This window comes from Mercenaria mercenaria, chromosome 9 (genome assembly GCF_021730395.1).
Source record: "Mercenaria mercenaria strain notata chromosome 9, MADL_Memer_1, whole genome shotgun sequence".
Taxonomy (NCBI): domain Eukaryota; kingdom Metazoa; phylum Mollusca; class Bivalvia; order Venerida; family Veneridae; genus Mercenaria; species Mercenaria mercenaria.
In genome coordinates, this window is record NC_069369.1 from 17,003,142 (window position 1) to 17,023,415 (window position 20,274).

The 20,274-nt window shown below is 32.8% G+C and overlaps 1 protein-coding gene across 2 annotated transcripts; it reads right to left on the reverse strand.

The window, feature by feature from the left end:
* Positions 1-7,015: 7,015 nt before the first annotated feature.
* LOC123546582 (octopamine receptor 2-like) lies at positions 7,016-20,041 on the reverse strand. Of its 2 annotated transcripts, none has more exons than XM_045332995.2 (2): positions 19,613-20,041; positions 7,016-9,557 (listed from the first exon to the last, which is right to left on the reverse strand). In XM_045332995.2, the coding sequence occupies exon 2, from the start codon at positions 8,816-8,818 to the stop codon at positions 7,151-7,153; it is 1,668 nt and encodes a 555-aa protein (XP_045188930.1). In that variant the 5' UTR covers positions 8,819-9,557; positions 19,613-20,041; the 3' UTR covers positions 7,016-7,150. The 2 variants fall into 2 exon arrangements, with proteins under 2 accessions (XP_045188930.1, XP_045188929.1); XM_045332994.2 differs by having other exon boundaries at positions 19,602-20,041.
* Positions 20,042-20,274: the final 233 nt, after the last annotated feature.

Here is a 20,274-nt window from a genome sequence, read left to right on the forward strand (position 1 = left end):
TAGGTTCAGCATAACTTCATAGATCTGCATACTATACATATAATTCCACTAAGGTGTATTGGGCTAAAAGGGTTGGTCTGTTGCTCCGTTTGTTATGTTGATGGACGGGTCCATTTCAAATTCAGGTCTGAGTCTTACTATTTTGTAATAAAAAAAGCCGTTTAGATGCTTTTGGTTCAATGCCACAGTTACTAGATCAGATCATCAAAAAGGTGGTTTCAGGTTCATAACTTTAGTTAGGATTGTCTTACTTTCATCAAACTTGGTGTACGGCAAACTTATAAGAAAAGGGAGTGGATATCAAAGGTTGGACAAATTGAAAGTCGGTTTCCGCAAATGCTGAAATTCTGGTTTCGTGGCGTTGCCGCCTTTTGATCAGTTTAGGTAGAAAATTCTTTTGTAAATCTATAGTCAGTACAAATGTCTAGAAACGGATGATTTGAGATCGATCATGAAAGAATTGTTTTACCGCTTGTAAATCTTGGTACATTTATAATTAATATGTCACGAAAAGTTATATGAGTTTCGATTTATTAAGTTTCTTTGTGACTTGAAGCACGCTTTGAACTTATGGGTATAATTTTTCATTTCATCGAGTGATGATGGCTTGATATTTGTCAAGAAAATAAATATGATTATTGTACTTAAAGAACTTTTGAATGTCAAAGAAGCTGGAGTGATTTTTAAACGGTGACGTTCTGAAGTTTTAACGTGAATATTTCTTAGAGTGAGTGAGTTGGGTTTTACGGTGGATCGACACAAAAAGGTCATAATCTCGCCGAGATATTTCTTAGAGGAAACGGGTATAAAGTGATGCAGCTGCGATATTATGTAAGAGGCGACATTAACTAAATATTAAATTGCATATGTCGTAGTAGTATATCTTTAACAATTAACAGCGCGTCTTTTATTTATTTGAAATGTTTCACAGGATATTTTGTAGAGATCACGTTTGTATGTGGCGATTGAGATATGTATCAAATTTGATTTTGTAGTGTGATAAATTTTAACAAATTAACCGATTTGTTTTTCATTGTGTAGTATCGTCCCGTCAAGTTTGTATTTTAAAATCTTGAAATATAAAAATCAATTATAGAACAAAATTTCTTAGACAGGTCAAAATTTCTTGTTAGCATGTTGAATGAATATGAAAAAGATTATTATAGATTAGTTATTTAAGGCATTTGCTTGGTGAGGATTGTTGCACCATTTACCGGTTCAAATTGCTCGATGCGGTTTGTTTTTGCCCCAATCTATGTTTTACTTTGTCTGTATACTGTATGTGCATCTCAGTCATGCATCTATCTATCGATCGTAACAGCTATGGAACAGCAGACTTTACTTTTTACACTATAGTTTAATTTAACGTAGAAACGCGCATAAATATTGCATCAATCTCTTAATAACAGACGTATTAATTGATTTCTGACTGAAACGAGAGCTCTTTTAGATATACCCTTGTTATTAGGTCTGCCCGTCCGTCCATCTGTCTTTCGGAATTAGTGTCGTGCATATCTAAAAAAGGATTTGACCTAAAAGTCACTAATTTGCATAGTGCAACTCGTGACGTAATCATAACTTCCAGGTCATTCTGATATTACGTCCTTTTGTATACAAGACTGACGTCACTACTTTCGTCAGTGCGTTAGTATGGGCGGAACGTCAAGGAGGTAACAAGAGTCAAGGGTTGGGACTACAAACTTCATAGGATTGTAATTCATCAAGTGAAGTCGTGCAATTTGCGGTTAATCTGGAATTAATGTCAGTAAACCCAGAGTTGTAGCCCTTGACAGTCGAAAATATGCATGAAAGGCATTATAGTTTGTATCGCATGTATCTAAAAAGTATTTTACTTAGACTGTTATTCGGTGAAGTTGTGCTGGAAAGGTTCTGTTTACGGTTATAGACGTTTACTTTGTCAGAAATATGCATCAAGTACATAATGCTTGCTTCGAACAAAACTTAAAAAGTATTTGACATGGAGTTATGTAAGTAAAGCCAGAACAGAGTAATAGTCCTTGACTTAGTAAAATATGCAATAAGGACATTGTAGTCATCAAATCGTATAGGAATATTTTTTAGTATGAGAGGTTGTGCACTTGGGATTTTATTTTGGATGTCATTTCGCAAGACCAGAGTTATAGCTTTTGACTTAGTCAAAAATTAAGGGCCCTAAGAATTGGTTTGGCACGTGTAGTCTAAATTATTTGATTTTGAGTCATGACACTTTATGGGAATGTCGTTCAACATGTTAAGTTGTACAGAAGTTAAGTCAGTAATGCATTGTCAGCAAATAAAATCTATAGGAAAAGATCCTTTGGCAGCAAAGAACGCAACTAAACAACACTGTAGCAGACTCTGTTTTGTCGAGTCTATTCAGGAGAGGTAATTAGCAACATCTTTCATGCCCCCTAGCACCGGCTGAAGTGGAATTCTATATAGTAAACATAAATGTACACTATGATCCCAAAGGATGTGAAAAATTAAAACACTGAGTCCAAGTAAGGGGAGGCGCTTGAAGACTTCTTTTGTAATAGCTAATAGAATCTTTGAAAATATCCTTTGGGAGCGTAGGAAGCACGTGACATAATAACGACAGGACAGTGACAGGAAGTAGGGCATCCATGACCTGTGGGTACACTTATTGTTATTGCCATTATGTTCATTATTATTTTGTCTCGCACGGTAGTTCCGGCGGTGAAAACGTTATAAAGTCAGTACAATACAAATTATTCAATATATTTCAAAGTGAATGTCAATATGTATCGTCAACATATTTGTTAGTTTATCAATACTCTTTCGAGAAATCTATTATTTAAAAAAAAAAAACCTTGCCATTCTCTACGAAATAGATCGTAGATTACCAAAATATATGTTAAAGATAAAATTAAATTTTATATCTGACTTTGGTGTAAAGACATTGATTCTTACCTCTAGTTTATTGTATTGGCGTAGTCAGAATTTTTATTTCGATGCGAGGACTTTAAGAAGTCGAGCGAACATATCTCTAATACGGATTAATTTACCATCCTACATATAATAACACAAGTGTAATATCACATACAGTTTTCCGAAAAAAAAAAATTGTTTTGCGATGCGTCAAACATGTTCAATTTATCGTATGATCTGTTTCCCAAAGTGATTGATACTATTTCAAGAAAACACCAGATGACAGCGTATCATAAAATCCTGTTATTTTTCTCTCATTGTAGCGGAAGATAACAGCTTTAGGATAGCTTACATTTTCACGTCTTAGTGATGATTTCTTTTATCACGGATGTTGTTATAAAACACTTTATGCTAATCACAGGGATTATATACACGGAGACTATCTCTAAGCCTTGATTCCGGAAGGTATTAGAGGGTGGTTTAAGGACACGAACCAGTTAATGATCATTTGTTATTTATCGTAGACTATGTAGAAATGGACCAGAGAAGGAAATGTATTGTAATTCAATTCGAATAACTCACTACACTCACACCACCCACAGTCGTGTATACATAGTAAACAATAAACAAGCGACGTTAGATAATCAATTGCTCTTAGCGTTATGCCAAGGTCAGTTATGTGTTCCATTTAAACAGTTGAATGTAAATAAGTATAAGAAAAAAGCAAAAGTATTTTGGAATTCGTACAACAAGAAACCAAGAATTTTTCCAGCCCTTACTAATTAAATTCTGTTTGAGACATAGCTACAGAGAACGGAGAACCAGTGCCTTGCTGCGCCATATTTTATGCAAACTGTTAGAATCATTACATTCTTGCTGAGGCTAAACTCGTTAAAACAGAGAAGTAATGTATTGACTGTCACTGCCTAAATTGTGATATTTTATCACTTTTATCATATGGAATTGAAATATTATTCTCACATTTGCAGACTGAAATATTGTAATGTGTTGCCTATTGTAAATGTTGTTAAATGTTTGGCTCCAATTTTCCCGCAAATATAGAATTTTGCATTTTTAAATTAAAGGTATGCAGCGCCCATCTATCACTAGAATATTTTATTTTTAGACTTTTACCTTAAATGTAAAAGATTCTTATCAAATGCAATCTGTATTAAGTATATGATGTAAGTGTTTATAAATACAGAGCTACATTCGTAATAAAATGTCATGCAATAATAGTCAACTATTAAAACAGTTCCACCATTTTATTGGTAGTACACATTTCTACTATGTTTAGCATAAAGTGTGTACAATTTTAAATCTAACGCATAGTACTGCTAATTTACAAAAACCTTTTAAGTTTGGTTTAACATAAACTATTTTTAAAACTTGTTCATCCTTTTACATTTAAGTCACGATTTTTAAGTTATATTTTAATAATTTACCTGCAAATTATCTTTCAGACTGACAAAAATGGCAACGTTATTCGATATTTTAACAATGCACACAAGAAATGATATACAGTAGTTGTATTAGACTTTATTATTGATTTTTTGATAGACTATCTTATTAATTGATTGTATTTCTTCACATACACTCTTTAAACATTCGATAAAGTCTATGCAGTCTGAAATAAGTTTGTTCACTGTCAGAAAATCACTCACGTCTGTCTAAAATGATATAATCAGGCTAAGACAAATATCCGAGAGGAGAAAAGTGCACTAATGAAGACAGGAAGGTCAAATTCCGACGTAAATTCTAATACTCTAAATTTTAGAGAGGTTTCTGCCCTACAGTGGTGTCTGGTGTGATTTTCATTGCTTCCTTTGGTGTTTCTTACTTCTTAGCATGACGTTGCTTTTATACCGTATCTTATTTATGCTTTAAAGCGTAGATCTGAAGTATGCATTTGAAATCTAAATAAATTCTACAAACATAGAACGCAACCAAGCAATATATTAGTAGCCTCGGTTTGGTTTAGTTTGTTGATGAGAGATAAAACAAGGTACCCTAGCGACTGCTTAAGTGGAACTCTGTTATTTTTCAGATAGATTAAATGGCCTACATGATCCCATGGGGTGAGAAAAAAGTATTTAAAAACGATAAATGGAAATACAGGACGAATTTCCACACTTTTCAGTTGTTGTTGATGTAGTTAAGTTTACCAAAATAATCATGATACACAAGGCGAAGAGTGTGTAGTTGTATTTAAATATGAGGCATTAGAATACTGTTTCAGTTTCTAGATTCTAACACATGTCTCGCTGCATTGAGAATCAGATTCTAAAAGTGCCATGGACCCTACTAAATTTTGTTTCGTTGTCAGATCAAATTACTACAGGGAAAGGCATTTCTGGAAAAACGAAAAAACGGAAACAGACTGGTTATGTCTAGCCAGACCGGATGATGTACTAAATGATGTACCAGGTCACTTTAAAGTTTAAAGTATCTTCAACGTTTATGCCTTCAGTTTTAACTGTATCAGGTTCTTAAACTCATGTTAAGATAAGGCTAGTATACTAAGATGTATGAACACACCTGACTAAGGATGAACATTAATTGTTTGACCTTTGATGTCATTATCCAAATTAACTGAATCACGGTCGTAAAGGCTGCGTTCTTTGAATGTGCCTAACCTGTTGGACTTTTGTCCTTGTTTCTTACCATGAGATAAACGTTTATTTTTCTGTAATGCTTTATTATAGATGTTTATTTACATTACATTACATATGTTGCAATACGCTTTAACGCCCGTCTTATAGATCTATAATATGTTATAATCATATGATCGGATTTGCAAGAGAATGGGACACAACAATTGATAAAAATATATAAATGTATTATGTCTTCAAAGTACCAGTTCGATTTCAATGGCCTTGACGTATTCGATGAATCTACTCATACGATTATCTTATACCGCTGTGGGTTTGAAACATTGCTTAGTGTGCAGAATTCTTTCACCAACTGGCTAACGGAATGTCTGTTGTGCTAATCAGGGTCCAACCAATACCTAAATAATATCTGCATGGGCGCTAGGGTTTCCCCCGTCATCAAAAGTTGAAACGTCAGCCTTTTGCCTGTAATTGTGCCGATTTTACGTTAAATTCAAAACTTCCAAATGGAATATATAATGAGCATATAGTCACCTGAGTTTGTTACATAAACCGAACGTATTTGCTTTGCAATTCAATCACATCAGTGGTATTTTCTTAACGGTTATGTATCTACAAAAATATATACAGGTCCAAATAGCTTCTCAAACATATGGTAAATTTCTGTTGTCGAAGCGGCCTTACTGTTAAAATGCCATCAATACAAACCCATATGGACAAGGTAACCTAACTATATGGAACGTTTCTATTCATGCTATAACAGGAAACAGACATGCGCTAACCATATTCTAGCATGTGTAATAACCCAAAGCTGTATTTTTGTACCTGGTCTAAAGGGTAGCTTACAACTAAGTTGAAACGCATCTCGCATCTGCATTGTGTATAGCATGTCACTAGTTACGTCGCAAACATATCGAGATAATTATGATGGAAGTATTTTATTTTATTAATGCACAAAATGACAGTTACCAAGCCGTGCAATCACCCATGTCGCAAAGCAACCATTGGTGTTATAAAAACAAAGAGTATATTTACATTTTATTTCTGTACCTCCTGTTAAAGATAAGTAGAAGAAATATGAATTTTCAAATGCGTAAAATATGTTTGTGAGTTTCCAATTGCTTTCCCGTTGTTTTTTTTTTCTTTAAGATCTCAAATACCTAATGTAACTTTTCTGTCTTTTATCCCAAATGAATAAATGAAGCAATTGAAAGAGAGAAAACCCCATAAACATCCATTTTAATCTTAAAAACAATGACGGAAATCGCTGTAAGGCACGCACGTTACAGCAATGATTATTGTATATATCCTATCTGGTGATGCATATTCCCCAAGTAACCACTTTGATCTAAAGTTCGTCTGTTAAAAGAAACAATACAAAAAAAGTTCTCATTGATATTAAATACACATTTCAGTAACATTTCTTTGTCAGCTTCAACTTGTTCAAGTAAAAGCTATTTTATGTTTTAGGAAATTTATTGTCGTACTTCAAGAGTAGAGACAAGGAAATCAAGTTATGTTTCAAAATGTATTTACAATGTATATATGAAAAATAGTCTTTATATAGCACTATTATGGCAGACTCGTATGAATAAAGATAATAAGATGTTACTTAAAATAAATTTGTGAAAAGAATAAACAAAACACTTTTATCTGTGCCTTCTGTTATGTGACGTATTCTTGCAAAACACAATTTTATGGAACGCTTTTCGAAAATCGTCGTTGAAAATTGTATACAATATTGGATTAAGACTAGAGTTTGCATAACCCAACCAAATAATGGCCGCCTGGAAATGCATATCAAGTGGACAATTTTCACAGAAACTTCTAATAGTGTACATGAAGAGGAAAGGCCACCAGCAAAAGCAGAAACATGCCATGATCATGGCCATTCGTTTTGTTGCACGCCGTTCCCTAAGTTCGTATTTGTGCTTTACACTCAAGGAGCCAGAATTTCCTCGTTTCCATGGAAAGAACGTAGCTTTACTTGAACGTGGGGACCGTAGATACCTTGTTTCGCATTCTTGTTCTGATGATTCTTCATTGAAACTCTTTCTTGACACATGGCTTGGACTTTTCCCGTTTTGCTGATTTTCGTAATTTACTTTTAGATTACAGTTCTTCTTTTTCATAGCTATATTATTTTTGCTAAGGTTCGAACTTTTAGTTTGTGATGTGTTTGATATATCATTCTCAGTAAAGTCAGTCACCTCAATTTTCAAATTAGGTCGAGAAACACTTTTTTCGCGCTCTTCATTCGTGTATAAATCCGAATTAATCTGATTGTTTTGAACATCATGCGAATTGGTATCCGCAAAGTTAACCGCATTTCCATTCATAGACGATTTCGGTTTTGTGCCATTTTCAGCTTTGCTGGACCCATTCGAATTTAAAGGAGCTGTTTGTGTTGATGCTGCCTTTAATTCTACTTCCGTTCTGTCATCACTGTCAGCTTCGTCCAAACCATGAGCGTCACTTTCAAAGTCACTTTCAGATGGATAAAATGCACGTTTCCGCATCGGTTGCATTGATCGGGTACGTTTACGGAGAACTATAAATATTCTGACGTAAAGAAATACCATCAAAACTGTTGGAATCACAAATGACCCCATTGCGCTATAAACCACATATGTTTTGGACATAAACAGCACACAGTGTTGCCTATTTATTTCAGAATCGTATTGATAAAAACCTTGTATCATTTCTCGCCAGCCGATAAATGGAGCCACAGAAACAATTATAGAAAACATCCAGACAAATATTATATAAACCAAAGCCCTAGTCGGTGATTTTTTTTCCAGATACCAGACTGGATAGACGGTTGCCGTATATCTGTCTACTGCTATCGTACACAGTCCCCATATCGAAGCTGTGCAATAAAGGACGTCAATACAAAGCCATATTGTACACATAATTTCCCCGAACACCCAGTATCCGAGTACGTCGTATGTTGTTGATATTGGTAACACGGATAAAGCGAGCAACAGATCACTAACAGCAAGATTACCAATCAAACAATTTGACATTGACCTAAGCTTTTTAAAGCGATACAAGGCAACTAGAACCAGCAAATTACCAAATATGGTAATGAATGTTATAACACATAAAATTAATGCTACAACTAAGAAAGTCACAATAGAATGGTATTTTATGGAACAGACTGGTGATGTCAATAGCCAGACAGAGCTGTTTGAACCGCACACATGCGGTGGTAATGTTTCATTAATGGCATTTTCTGTGGCATATTCAGAAGTCTGTCCTGTTCCTGTAAGCGCAATCAAACTGTTCATCGTGCTTGATCCCATTGTAACTACCATATGGCTTTTGTTGCAAAAATATTCTCAATGAGAAATTCTTTAACAAGTTTATAACTTCCTATAAGATTTAAATCACATATATTTATTCGCTTTATTCGAGCATGTTGGAATCTTTATCTCTGATTACTTTTCGTCGACAGATATTGCGTCTTATAACCACAGTTACAACATATTTATTGCTCTTTGATTGGATATGGAGAATTAAGTGTGTATCCAAGGCTTTAAATGCTACACATTATTGGTGATTTGTATTGGTATTCCCTACTTCGTGTAGCATTGCATAATTAGATTGTTTATTAATTCAGCAGCATCTGATAGTTTTGTATGGAACCACTAGGGAATGCTACAATATTCCTAGTCCACTAATTGCTGATGGTTGAAGAACTCAGTATGGAGCCAGCCAAATTGGTTTTAGAAATGGTCTTATGAATACAAAGTCCATGGAAAATGGATATTTTTCCTTTTTATAGCAACATATGCGATAGACGGTAGCCACAAAATAATGCGTTTTCTGTCTTTCTGGTAATGGTCGTTAATGACAAAAGAGCAAAAATGCTGATTCTTCCACTTCAGTTCATTTTGTTTTCAAAAGCACTTTTAAGAAATAGATATTCTAGTCGTATATAATTGAAGATCTGCACATTAGATGTCTCCTTATGCATTACCAGGCTCGTATATTCAGAGCAACGCACTAATACCAGTCTTTTTTAGTTTAAATCACACACGTCTGTCTGCCATCCTGAAATAAAAGAATTCCGATGTTAAATATATGCAATATAAAGATTGCTCCACGTCATACCCTCGTCTGTTGTTTTATCTGAATAGGTGTCTATACATTTTATACTAGACAGTCCAACTACTTTTACATTCAGTTTCGAACGTACCATTTAGACTCAAAAACTAAGTTTTATGTTTAATATTTGAAAGTATAATTATACCATGCCTGTTTTGAACAATAGTGTTTGTTGTAATTATGTCAAATAAACCTAGTGTTCCAGTGATATTATCATAAGAAGGACGTTTGTAGTATTAAAGTTTCTAACGAGATTACTGTTCTGTTTTTACAAAGAAATGAGGCGTTTGCCTGCCGAGCAGTGTAATAACGTGGACATTAATTTCTCATCAATCAAACTAGCTTCTTCCGTATGGTATTTGGATTGTCGTTGGAAGCAATGGAATAAAACATTTCTCTGAGAATGACAACACTGACCCGACCGTAAATACACATTGCAATTACTGATTAATGCTTCAAAATTTGAAAATACAGAGCTTACTATAGGCAGTGGGAACTTTTCTTTCAAAAAAGGTATATCTGTAAACATTACTTCTAACAATTATGTTGAATGCCGTCAAAACATTACATGTACAGACCGGTTGCTTAATTATGTAGTACATAAACACATCATTATTGCATATAAATGCACATAGATGTGTTGCGAAATTCAACAATTAAATTATACCGGATCTTAGTAAATGGTATAGTTTATTTTTTAATAACTGCCACCTAAATTGATAATGGTGTTGGTATGACTAGCATGTAATATTTAACGCTTGAACATGGCACTGCATCTTAGTACAGATGAGTAAGATATATCAAGGTGTTTTGATTGAATAAAAAAGGAGGCATCATAAATGTATGGCGTACAGAAAGGGTAATAAACAACAAATCAGCTTTTATGACATCTTATTGAAAAGTTTACATATAAACTTTTTTAAGTTATATATTTTTTCTGGTGTGTCACTACCTTGCTGTGCACTAATTTGTATGAATTTCAAAACCTCAGAACATACTGTGTAACTGAGATACAGATAAAATAGACAGAAGTAAAGGCGCTTTCAAGATATGTCAGCTGCTGGACCTTCCTTTAATTAATGTCTAGAAGCCACAAACATTTACAAGCAACATTAGATATTTGTCCTAGACTTATATGGGGAAATTTTCTCTGACAGTAATATAAATGGATCTTGACCAAATCAGTTTTTTGTCTTCTGTCATTGTTGAGTTTTCTAAATGTGAAAAAAAACCCGCTGCTGTATGAAAATCTTGTAAATATACCTATCACTGATAAAAGATACAGTACGACTGACGGTGAAATGAATTTAGTTACAGGCAGCGTTTAGAACTGTATTGATTAATTCATACTTTTTAAAATAAAAAAAATACGTGAATACAGTACATAGAAAAGTCTGAAGCAATACGAAATATCTATTAAATTGGTGTTGATATCATTTGATTTATCTTAATATACTACTATCCACACTGTTTCAGAAATGGTTTCTCGTCTCTGTTTTATGTTTTGAATGTTTGTGTCCCTCCGGAACGTTTTTTTCTGGAGATTAATTTGGCGGAAAAATTCGATCATTTAGTAGGTCGGTTACAGATCGATCGTACAGCTCTGTTTTAAAAGGTCTTAAGCCATAGCAGCTGTCACTTTACGTTTATTATACTTGTCCATTGCGTGCAATACATTTCAAATATCAGATATGACAGTTTTGAATGAAATTGAAAGCTGTGCCCTTACTAAATTTGTGAACAAACCATTTAGAAAGCAATTTAAGGCATTGGCATTGCAATATCATATATTAACATTTCAGTTGTTGAAAGGCTACAAAAAAAAAAAATAGAATTTATTTAAAAAAATATAACACTATTTTTTTTTTAATTTCAGCTTTATTTAATGAATTGAAATGACTTACACTTAAGGACATGTTTATAGAATGGCTCCCAAAACGTGACATTTTGAGTTGGTAGTGAGTTTTATTTAATTTAGACTTAAGTGTGTTGTGTCCAAAATATCGACATTTGTATTCTGGACGTCTGTGATTGATTTGAAAGCAAGCTTTACAGACATAATACAAAGTAAGAAGCTATTAATATGCTTAGAGAGTCGTATCCTCTTAGATAGATGGCTCAACATGACAAATCCTGTTCTACTAACATGCAATTATTTATACAATTATTGGCTAAAATTGGATTCATATGCAGATAGAGTACAACTGGACAGTATAATTGATGGATGGTTGTAATACAATATGAAACGGTCTGAGGCGAGAATATAAGTAAGGATGCTATTGATAGAAATTGAGAGTTTCCTAGATTTTTGTGTCTTGTTTTCTGGTAATTAAAATTTACAGATATCCAATGATTATGTACTTTTAAGATCTCGGAATATGTTTTGTTGAACCTTTGAATTGTTCATGTACGCGGTGATTAGAATCCAGAACCCAAATTTGCTATTTCAAACAAAATTGTAAAGCCATGTGAACTTAGCTCACTGTTAAATACGAAAAATATATGTTTAATCATTTTTGCTGTCACGTTTTTCCTTACACCTATTACTTTGAGGTCGGTTACCAGATGCAGAAAGTCAATTTTTGGTGAAGGACCGACATTGTTTTATTTATTTTACGTAGCATATTGTTGTTTTGTTTTAAATCTTGGCACTTAGTTTCGAAATAAATTGTGCCGGAAGTTTTATAGTAATTCATCGTCCCTCATAAACAAACATTTCGCATTTTAGTTCATTATGTGCAGAAAATGCTCCTACGACCAAACATTATTGTGAGATTCCATTAGTGTAATGGAGACGAAATTGCACTTCTTACGCTTCGCTGGCTGGATTGGACTTGAATTAAACACCAAGACTGATTAATTGAAATTTGCGTGAGCTATGTTTCAGTGATGATGGACTTGCTTTATTTTTGAGAAAAAAATGCTCTACTATAATGACATTCTTGAAAGATTGTTCCTGAATTCCTTCTAATGTAGCATTCATGTTTGTTTTCGTTTAATTTTTAGATATATGAAGCATTTTAATTCAGTACCGAAATGTTTCTCTGAATCTTGGAAACATCTTATACTGAAATCACATATTGATTTACAATTTCATATTACCATGGCTAAAACAGTTCCAGATTGTTTCTCTTCTTATGGGATCTGAGTTTGTTTCTATTCTTGAGAAATTCGTACTAAATAATTTAATTTGTTTGGTTTATGTTGCTTAGTTTTACGTCATCTTATACGCTGGTATATAGACATTGCGTGATTCCGACAATCTTTATGTTGTTTTATATTGTATATAAATTGCATACCGTAAACTTTCTCAGGGGTATTATTTGTGTTTTCCTCCTGTCTTACTTATGTATTGACATTTATTGAAATATTTAGATGAGACAGTTACACATGTTTTACGTTTTTACCCTCCCCCCACTCCCCCCTAAAAAAAAAAAAAAAAAAAAAAAACTGTGCATGTCACCATTTGCTAATCTTAGATTTTGTTCAAGTTTTTAAAATTTCTAAATGGTGCAATGGATGGGGTTATGTGAATCACAACGTTATTTTCACGGATGAATTGATACGTGCAGGCAACTAAAGACTGAGGATTGTTCCCAAGAACTTGTTAAAGTTTTTGACTTCAAAACCTTTTGATTATCGGCTTAACTTTAACTTTTGTATTCTTTTTAATTTCCGCTAGACCTCTTCATAAACTTGTTATAACCTCACTAAAGCTTCTCATATCAACTTTTAATTGAACTCTTCAACTCCTGGAGGATCGTTTTATGCCATTCTTCGCAGGTGTTTTTCATGTTGGGTTTCTATTTATGTTCCATCTTATTTTTCAGGTTTCACGTCATGTAATCAAACCTTAAAAGTTGATTGCTTTTAACATCCATTAATTATTCGGAAAAGTGTTAATGGTTTAATGTATAATTTAATACTGTTTGAAGAACTGGAATATCTCGAAATTCGCAAGAGCTTTGATAACTAAATTTGTTATTTCAAATTCAAGAAACCTTTCTAATTACCATAGGACGCCGTTTCATTTGTTAGACAAACTTTTCATTCACAGGTTATAATTGTCATGGTGTTTTCTATTCCGGTGATGTTTGAATATTTTCTTTCTTTTTTTGCTGAACTGTTAAATAGATATGTATATAACGCTAAGCGTACATGAATGTCTTTTTTATCCTTTAGATTTCCGTTTTTTTTTAATCTTTTAAGTACCCACATTTTTACGATTGCATGTTGCCTTAAGTTATATTTATAATTAGTAGTATATAAAATCGTCAGTAGACGTATATTTCATAAGAAATAATAAAGAAATATTAAAACATGTTAGTGAATAGGCTGATACTAAGAAACAATTAGTTTATATTAACTCGGGCGTAAAAAGTATGTATCATCACTTTGTATTGCTTATTTTTATTATTAACTTATTGTTAACCTTTAGCCTGCTGGCGGCAAATGATTCTGCCTTTGCGATCAGTGCAGACCAAGATCAACCTGCACATCCATGCAGGCTGATCATGGTCTGCACTGTTCGCTATTCAGTCAGTAAATTTTCAGTGAATACCCCTTTGAATGATAAATGGTACTGCCCAAATTGATCGATGGACCAGTCCATTTTAGAAATTTAGCAGCGTAAGGATTAAAGGAGTTACTTTGTGATTATGCTGTCTCAAGGTAATTGTGTTTGTATCGAAATAAAATAAGAACAAACGTGTACTTGAAATTGCTTTCAAGATTCTGATTGAACCGTTCTCTTACAGTTGGTAGAGATCGCAAAATTTATTTAAAAGTTAAAGGAAGATTAAATTTTCAAATGTCACTCATTAATCATTGCACTAATTTCGATAGAAATCTAGTAATAGCACAAAATACAAATGAAGCCAATCTGATTATCTGATGGGTTCAAATTATAAAACATTCTCGAATGTCTGACATAAACCATTGCTTCTTTTGCAACACACTTTATATTCAGTTGGGAATGATCTATCAGAAATATGTCTGAAATTATGTTGTACAGTGAACATTTACTCTAATTAATGTCTTTGCAATGCAAAAGAAGTAGTTCCCCTCGTCAAAAGAATGTGCAAAAATGGCATTAGGTCTGCGAGGTGACAGATTTATCACATCTGTGTCAGAGACAAAATTTAAAGAAATATTTTTGACGATATTCTATCAATAAATTATTGTATGTTGAAGAGGTGCTAAGATGAGGATACCAGTAAAAAGAACAAATTTCTTGGTAATGTTAGAGACGATAAAACTACTCTGATCCATATGTTCCTTAGCCAGATTTTTCTTCTTGAATACTCTTTACACAGAAGACAAATTTAGAGGAATTATAGTCATTCTACTGAATTCTGATTGTGGTAATATTTTCAAAATATCCAGATTAGTTTTGAATTTGTCGTGAAACCCTGACTTTGATGGGGGTATTTTCCATTGTGACTTTATCTGTGAATGGATGGTTATAAATCTTCGGGATATCTTTGTTAATATAAATTCAACATTTTCATACATTAAAATTTGTAAAATGCTATTTTCTTTTCTTATTTTAATATTGAGTTTGTTCGATTTTTACTAGGGATGACTTTTCTAAAATAGGATCTTCAGAAATACATGTATATCTACATTTCATGAAAGAAGTTGAAAAGTATTTTTAAGGGTGGCTATCGTTTAAAATAGCATTGTCTGTTTTACTTAGTATGCGTGATCCGTTGCCATAACGCCTTTTCTTCGAAATAATTGTGTCCAAATGACATAAAAACAAATTATTTCACACAATGCTAAGACGTTGCCCCAGGACAGAAGAGTGCTCATTATTTTTATTGCTGGAACTGTTACTGAATTCCGTTTAGAAAAGTGCTGCGGGATAGTTTAAGTGATACAATCATTTGTTTGGACATGATTGCCTTTGCCGATGAATTAACAATTATATTTGAGGATAGCATTTTACCATGTTTGGTCAATAAAACGACAGAGCAGAGTATTTGTATCAAGGGCAATAAAGAGGCAAATGTTATCTTGACATTATTTGTGTCCATATGTCCACTTTGACATTTTAGGTCATGTGCACGCACTTAAAATGTTGTAATTTTGCTGATTATTAGTGTATATGCCAATAACTGATGTAATACATGTACCATATAATCGAAAAGATGGTATTGATATAAGACTTACTGTGTCGTATTTATAGAAGATTTGGATTGATAATTATGAATTTCACAGTGTTTAAATCCCTGTTAAAATGTATGTTATGCCGAATTTTATAAACTTTTTAAAATGTCCCGCTTTAATAAGAAAGTTTTTACTTTCAATATATTTTCGTTTTTGTTTTACATTTTTACATTTGATTGATATCAGGATATTTCAATAATTGGAACCAAAAAGGAAGGCAAGATATCATTCCTCATGCAAAGTATATTTGTCAAACTTACGTTAGAATAATTATCTTGGTTGACCTACCAGGGCTTAAAAGTCAAATTTTAAAACTACTACCAATGAAAATATAACTTACATTAAGCAATATATTAACACTACAAGTAAACTATAAATGAGCAGATGTTGAAGTTTCAGACAAATCCGTTAAATGGCAAAAATTTGGTTACCTGTATTTCTTTGACAATAATTTCGTGACTCTTTTCCCACATATTTTTTTTAGTCACGTATTTGTCTTGCTCTTCTTTTTTTCCAAGTTAAATTTGTTTATTTCTTATTTCGTTCCATTAATGAACTTATTACCGCCAAGCTGTAAAGCGTTTTAGGCATGTGTCACTTTCAGATCAGCTTAAATGTTGTTGGACATGTCTGAAAATAAGCTCTTACTTGCTTGTTTATGTTTGTGAGAGTCCAAAGTGGAAAGCAATCCGTGGGGTTAATGTAATTTAAGTTTTTTTATATACTTTAAATTACTGCTGTTTATTATTAAAGCAATCTTAGCAGACACGTTGTTCAACGGCGTTTCCCCGAGTTTTGTTAAAAGGTAGTTCTATATTATATGTATTGTATGACACTTTACTAATATATCTCAGTCCGAGTTAACATTTTAAAAGAGACACCAAATAAGCAACGGTAACTGCGTTATGTAGACACCAAACAAACGATAGTAACTCTGTAAAGTAGATACCAAGTAGCAAACAAGAAACGGTAATTCTGTGATATAAATTAAAAGAAAATTAAGATTATTTTTTCGTAAGATAAAAACATTCTACGTGACCGAAATACTCGGTTTTAGTTTTTTTTATATTTATCAAAAACTTCAGGAAATTCTACAGTTAAAGGGAACCGTTTTTATTTGATGGAAAACTGCAACTTCCAGACCTATTAAATACGGTACTTTGAATTTATATTCCCAAAAAGAATCGTTATATTGCGAAAAATACTTTATATGGTAATGTTTATATTAATATGTTAAAATAGCTTTGTCAAGTGACGCCACATTGTCTTACCTAAATTGATATCGGTGTTAATTCCTAACTGTTAAAATGCACAGTTTTTTTACGTAAGTCATACGCTGTTTTTTTTTTTTTTTTGTTTTTTTTTCGAGTACCTATTATATTTATACGTTAGTAAATATATAAATTATAACATAGAGAATGTTCTCCCTAAGTGATAGTGATTTTTATGTATGAATTATGATATAGGAATGCTATTATTAGTAATCAGTTTTCCTGCTTTTTTATTTTATGGGTCTCTCTGTGTGATGTTTATGCTAATTTTATTGCACTAGAAAACGATTGAGATAGTGACATTAGCTTAACGTAATTTACTTCAATTATTGTTTAGTAGAAAACACTCACTTGGCAATTTTCATTAAGTGCTTTTTCCATATTTTTTAAATAACATGATCAAAAATTGATGAAAATTTTCCCAATCGAGAAATGTCACAAACTTATTATTGATTTTAACATTATTTTAGTTGAACGAGCCAGGATTATGTTGCAATCTTAATTTCTCTGTGTTGTTTTGGTACCTTAACATACATACTTACTGCGAAAAAATCTTTTCAGTTATGTATTTTTTACAAATGGTTTACGCCCCTGATATATTCATAGAGGAAAACTTTTTCTTATTTCACTGTATACAGGATATGTTGCATAGCTAAAGAAAAGTGAAATTGGAGATGTTGAAAAGTTTGTTTGTTTGTTTTGGTTTTATTACGGTTTTTCAACAGTATTTCAGTTATGCAATGGCGCGCAATTAACCTTACCGGTGTTCCTGGATTCCGTACCAGTACAAACCTGTTCTCCGCAGGTAACTGCCAACTTCCCCATATGAATCAGCGAAGAAGGACGAATGATTTCAGACAATGTCTTTTATCAAATCGTCACAGAGAACATACGCCTCGCCCGGGGATCGAACTCACGGCCCTGCAATCCATAGACCTGCGCCCTCCCTACTGCGCTTAGCGGGCGGGCTGTTGAGAAGTAACTGTATAACATTGTCTGTATCAGTTTCTGTAAAGTATACTGATTATAGGCGTCAGTGAAATGACTTTAAAGAAACGCTAATTTACTTCTAAGATTGTTTCTATCATCTGGGCAGATCTGTTATTTGCAGTGGCATTTATGGCCTTTGTTGTTCAATAGACGTGTTTATGTAATTGAGACATAAGTCTTGATGACAGACAGCGGGACTTAATGTAAAATCAACGTTTTCTAATTAAGATAGAGATGATGAGTTATTCAGACCGACTGTCAAGAACAGATTCGACTAGAAATATCTCAATATTGGGGATTATGTCTTGTAGATATGAGAAATTAACAGTAATAAAGTAATTAGTATAAGTGTTAACATTTAGGATAAAGATAAAGATAAACGTTATTTAAGGTCGCACATGATCGACAATTAACTGGGAATAAGTACAGAATACCCAGGCTTTCTTTTTTTGCACATCTTTTAAAAATAAGGCAATTATCGGTACCGTTTATAATGCCATTGCTAAAAGATGAACTCCCGCACTAAATGCAGGCTCTTCATTGTAAGAAAGTTATGGTAAAGTCTTACTTTTCTTTATGCATTTTATTCTGAAGCACTAAAAAATGTAACTGGTAACGTTAGAGATAAAATTTATTTACATTGTTTTCTTTAGATCTGACAGACTGATGCTGCGTTATTAAAGTCCTTTGACATGAACACTATTCAGATCTTTGTTTATTCAAGTGGCCAGGTGTTATTTTCAAAATGCATTTAGTTATATAGTAGCACGAAATATACGTTTGTTAATTCATTTACATCACATTTAAGTTTTGTATCTTAATGCAGAGATTTGCAATAGGTGTTATAAAAATTTTCGTTATTAAAGTTTTTTATCAAGTAACGTAATAGTGATTCTACCGCTATATAAGTTTAACGGCGTCACTCAGTCTTTTTGTATTATTTTTATTCTTCCAAGAGGAAGAATTTGTGTATCAAAATCAAGTGAAAATTTTGAATAAGTGTTCAAAAGTAATGAAACAACACACAAAAAGACTGAAGCTTTAAGGTTACGCTTCCCGAGAAAATTAAACCGAAGGACAAAAATTTACTGCCATTGTACTGAAAACAAATCTAATAAGTGTTTAATTGAACCCAAGCCTTTATTGCACACGATATTTCTGCAGAGTACAGATTTACTTAATTTTAAAATTCTGATTACAAATTATTTTTAATTATCTTTATACATCCATGTTTTTCCATGTATACTTTAATAATAAAATTTTCAAATTATTTTAGAGAATAAAATTCGATGCTTCCTGTTAGTTGAAACAAGTACATAATGTTTTGATATTTTTTCGTTTTGATATGTATTTGTTTATAGTACGTTGTTTGTTTTTTAGCGTTGAAACTAACCATACAAACATAATGGGACGCTTATTAATAAATTTCTAAATTTGCTGTAAATCTGAATATTACATTAAAATTGCTGCATTTAGCATGTATAAATTGCTGAAATTGGCAATTTAGCATTGTAAATGTGCAGTATTCCCTTGCAAAGCGGTAATTCGTATGGTTTACCTTTTTATTACCTTGTAATCCAAAGCAATCCGATTCGTTAAACTGTTGTAAAAGCTTCTCCTCGAGTCAAACGATAAAAGAAATAAGTCCACTTTCAAATTTGTTTTCAAAGACACGTTTTATAAGTCTTCTTTGTCAAGAATTTTTAAAATATTTCCGGTAACAGCTCAGATCCAATCCAATTTATCTAAACTCTCAGAATGTCATCGTTCATTTTTTTTTAGAGAAACCGAATGTATTATTAAACGTCTTTCCTGATCAATTAGATTTTTTAGCTGCTATTCTGTGCCGGGATTTCTTTATTTCCCCGTCTTCTCAATATGCTTTTAAAGCTAGCGAACACCAATAACACCGCGCGTGCTATGAGTCGTCTACATACGCGCGTTTCTCTCAGTTATTTACAATATCGGGCCGTCACTTTGTATGACAGTTAACAAACTGCATTGCTGATATATCTGGGAATATTGGTATCGCAAGAAAGAAGAATTTATTTCGATGAAATTATATAGGAATAACTACGAAGGAAGGATTACCGCAAGATGTGTCATGATTGATTTGGCTACTTGGAACAGATGTTTCAATGTAACGAAAGCAGTCGTGTATGTTTCAGTATTGCCCATTTTCCCTGTTAATTGTTCAAAATGTGTTTTGTTTTACTTATTATTTCTTTCTT

Bases quoted from the DNA above. Each gene is read 5' to 3' on its own strand.
- LOC123546582 (XM_045332995.2), bottom strand. From the start codon at position 8,818: ATGGTAGTTACAATGGGATCAAGCACGATGAACAGTTTGATTGCGCTT.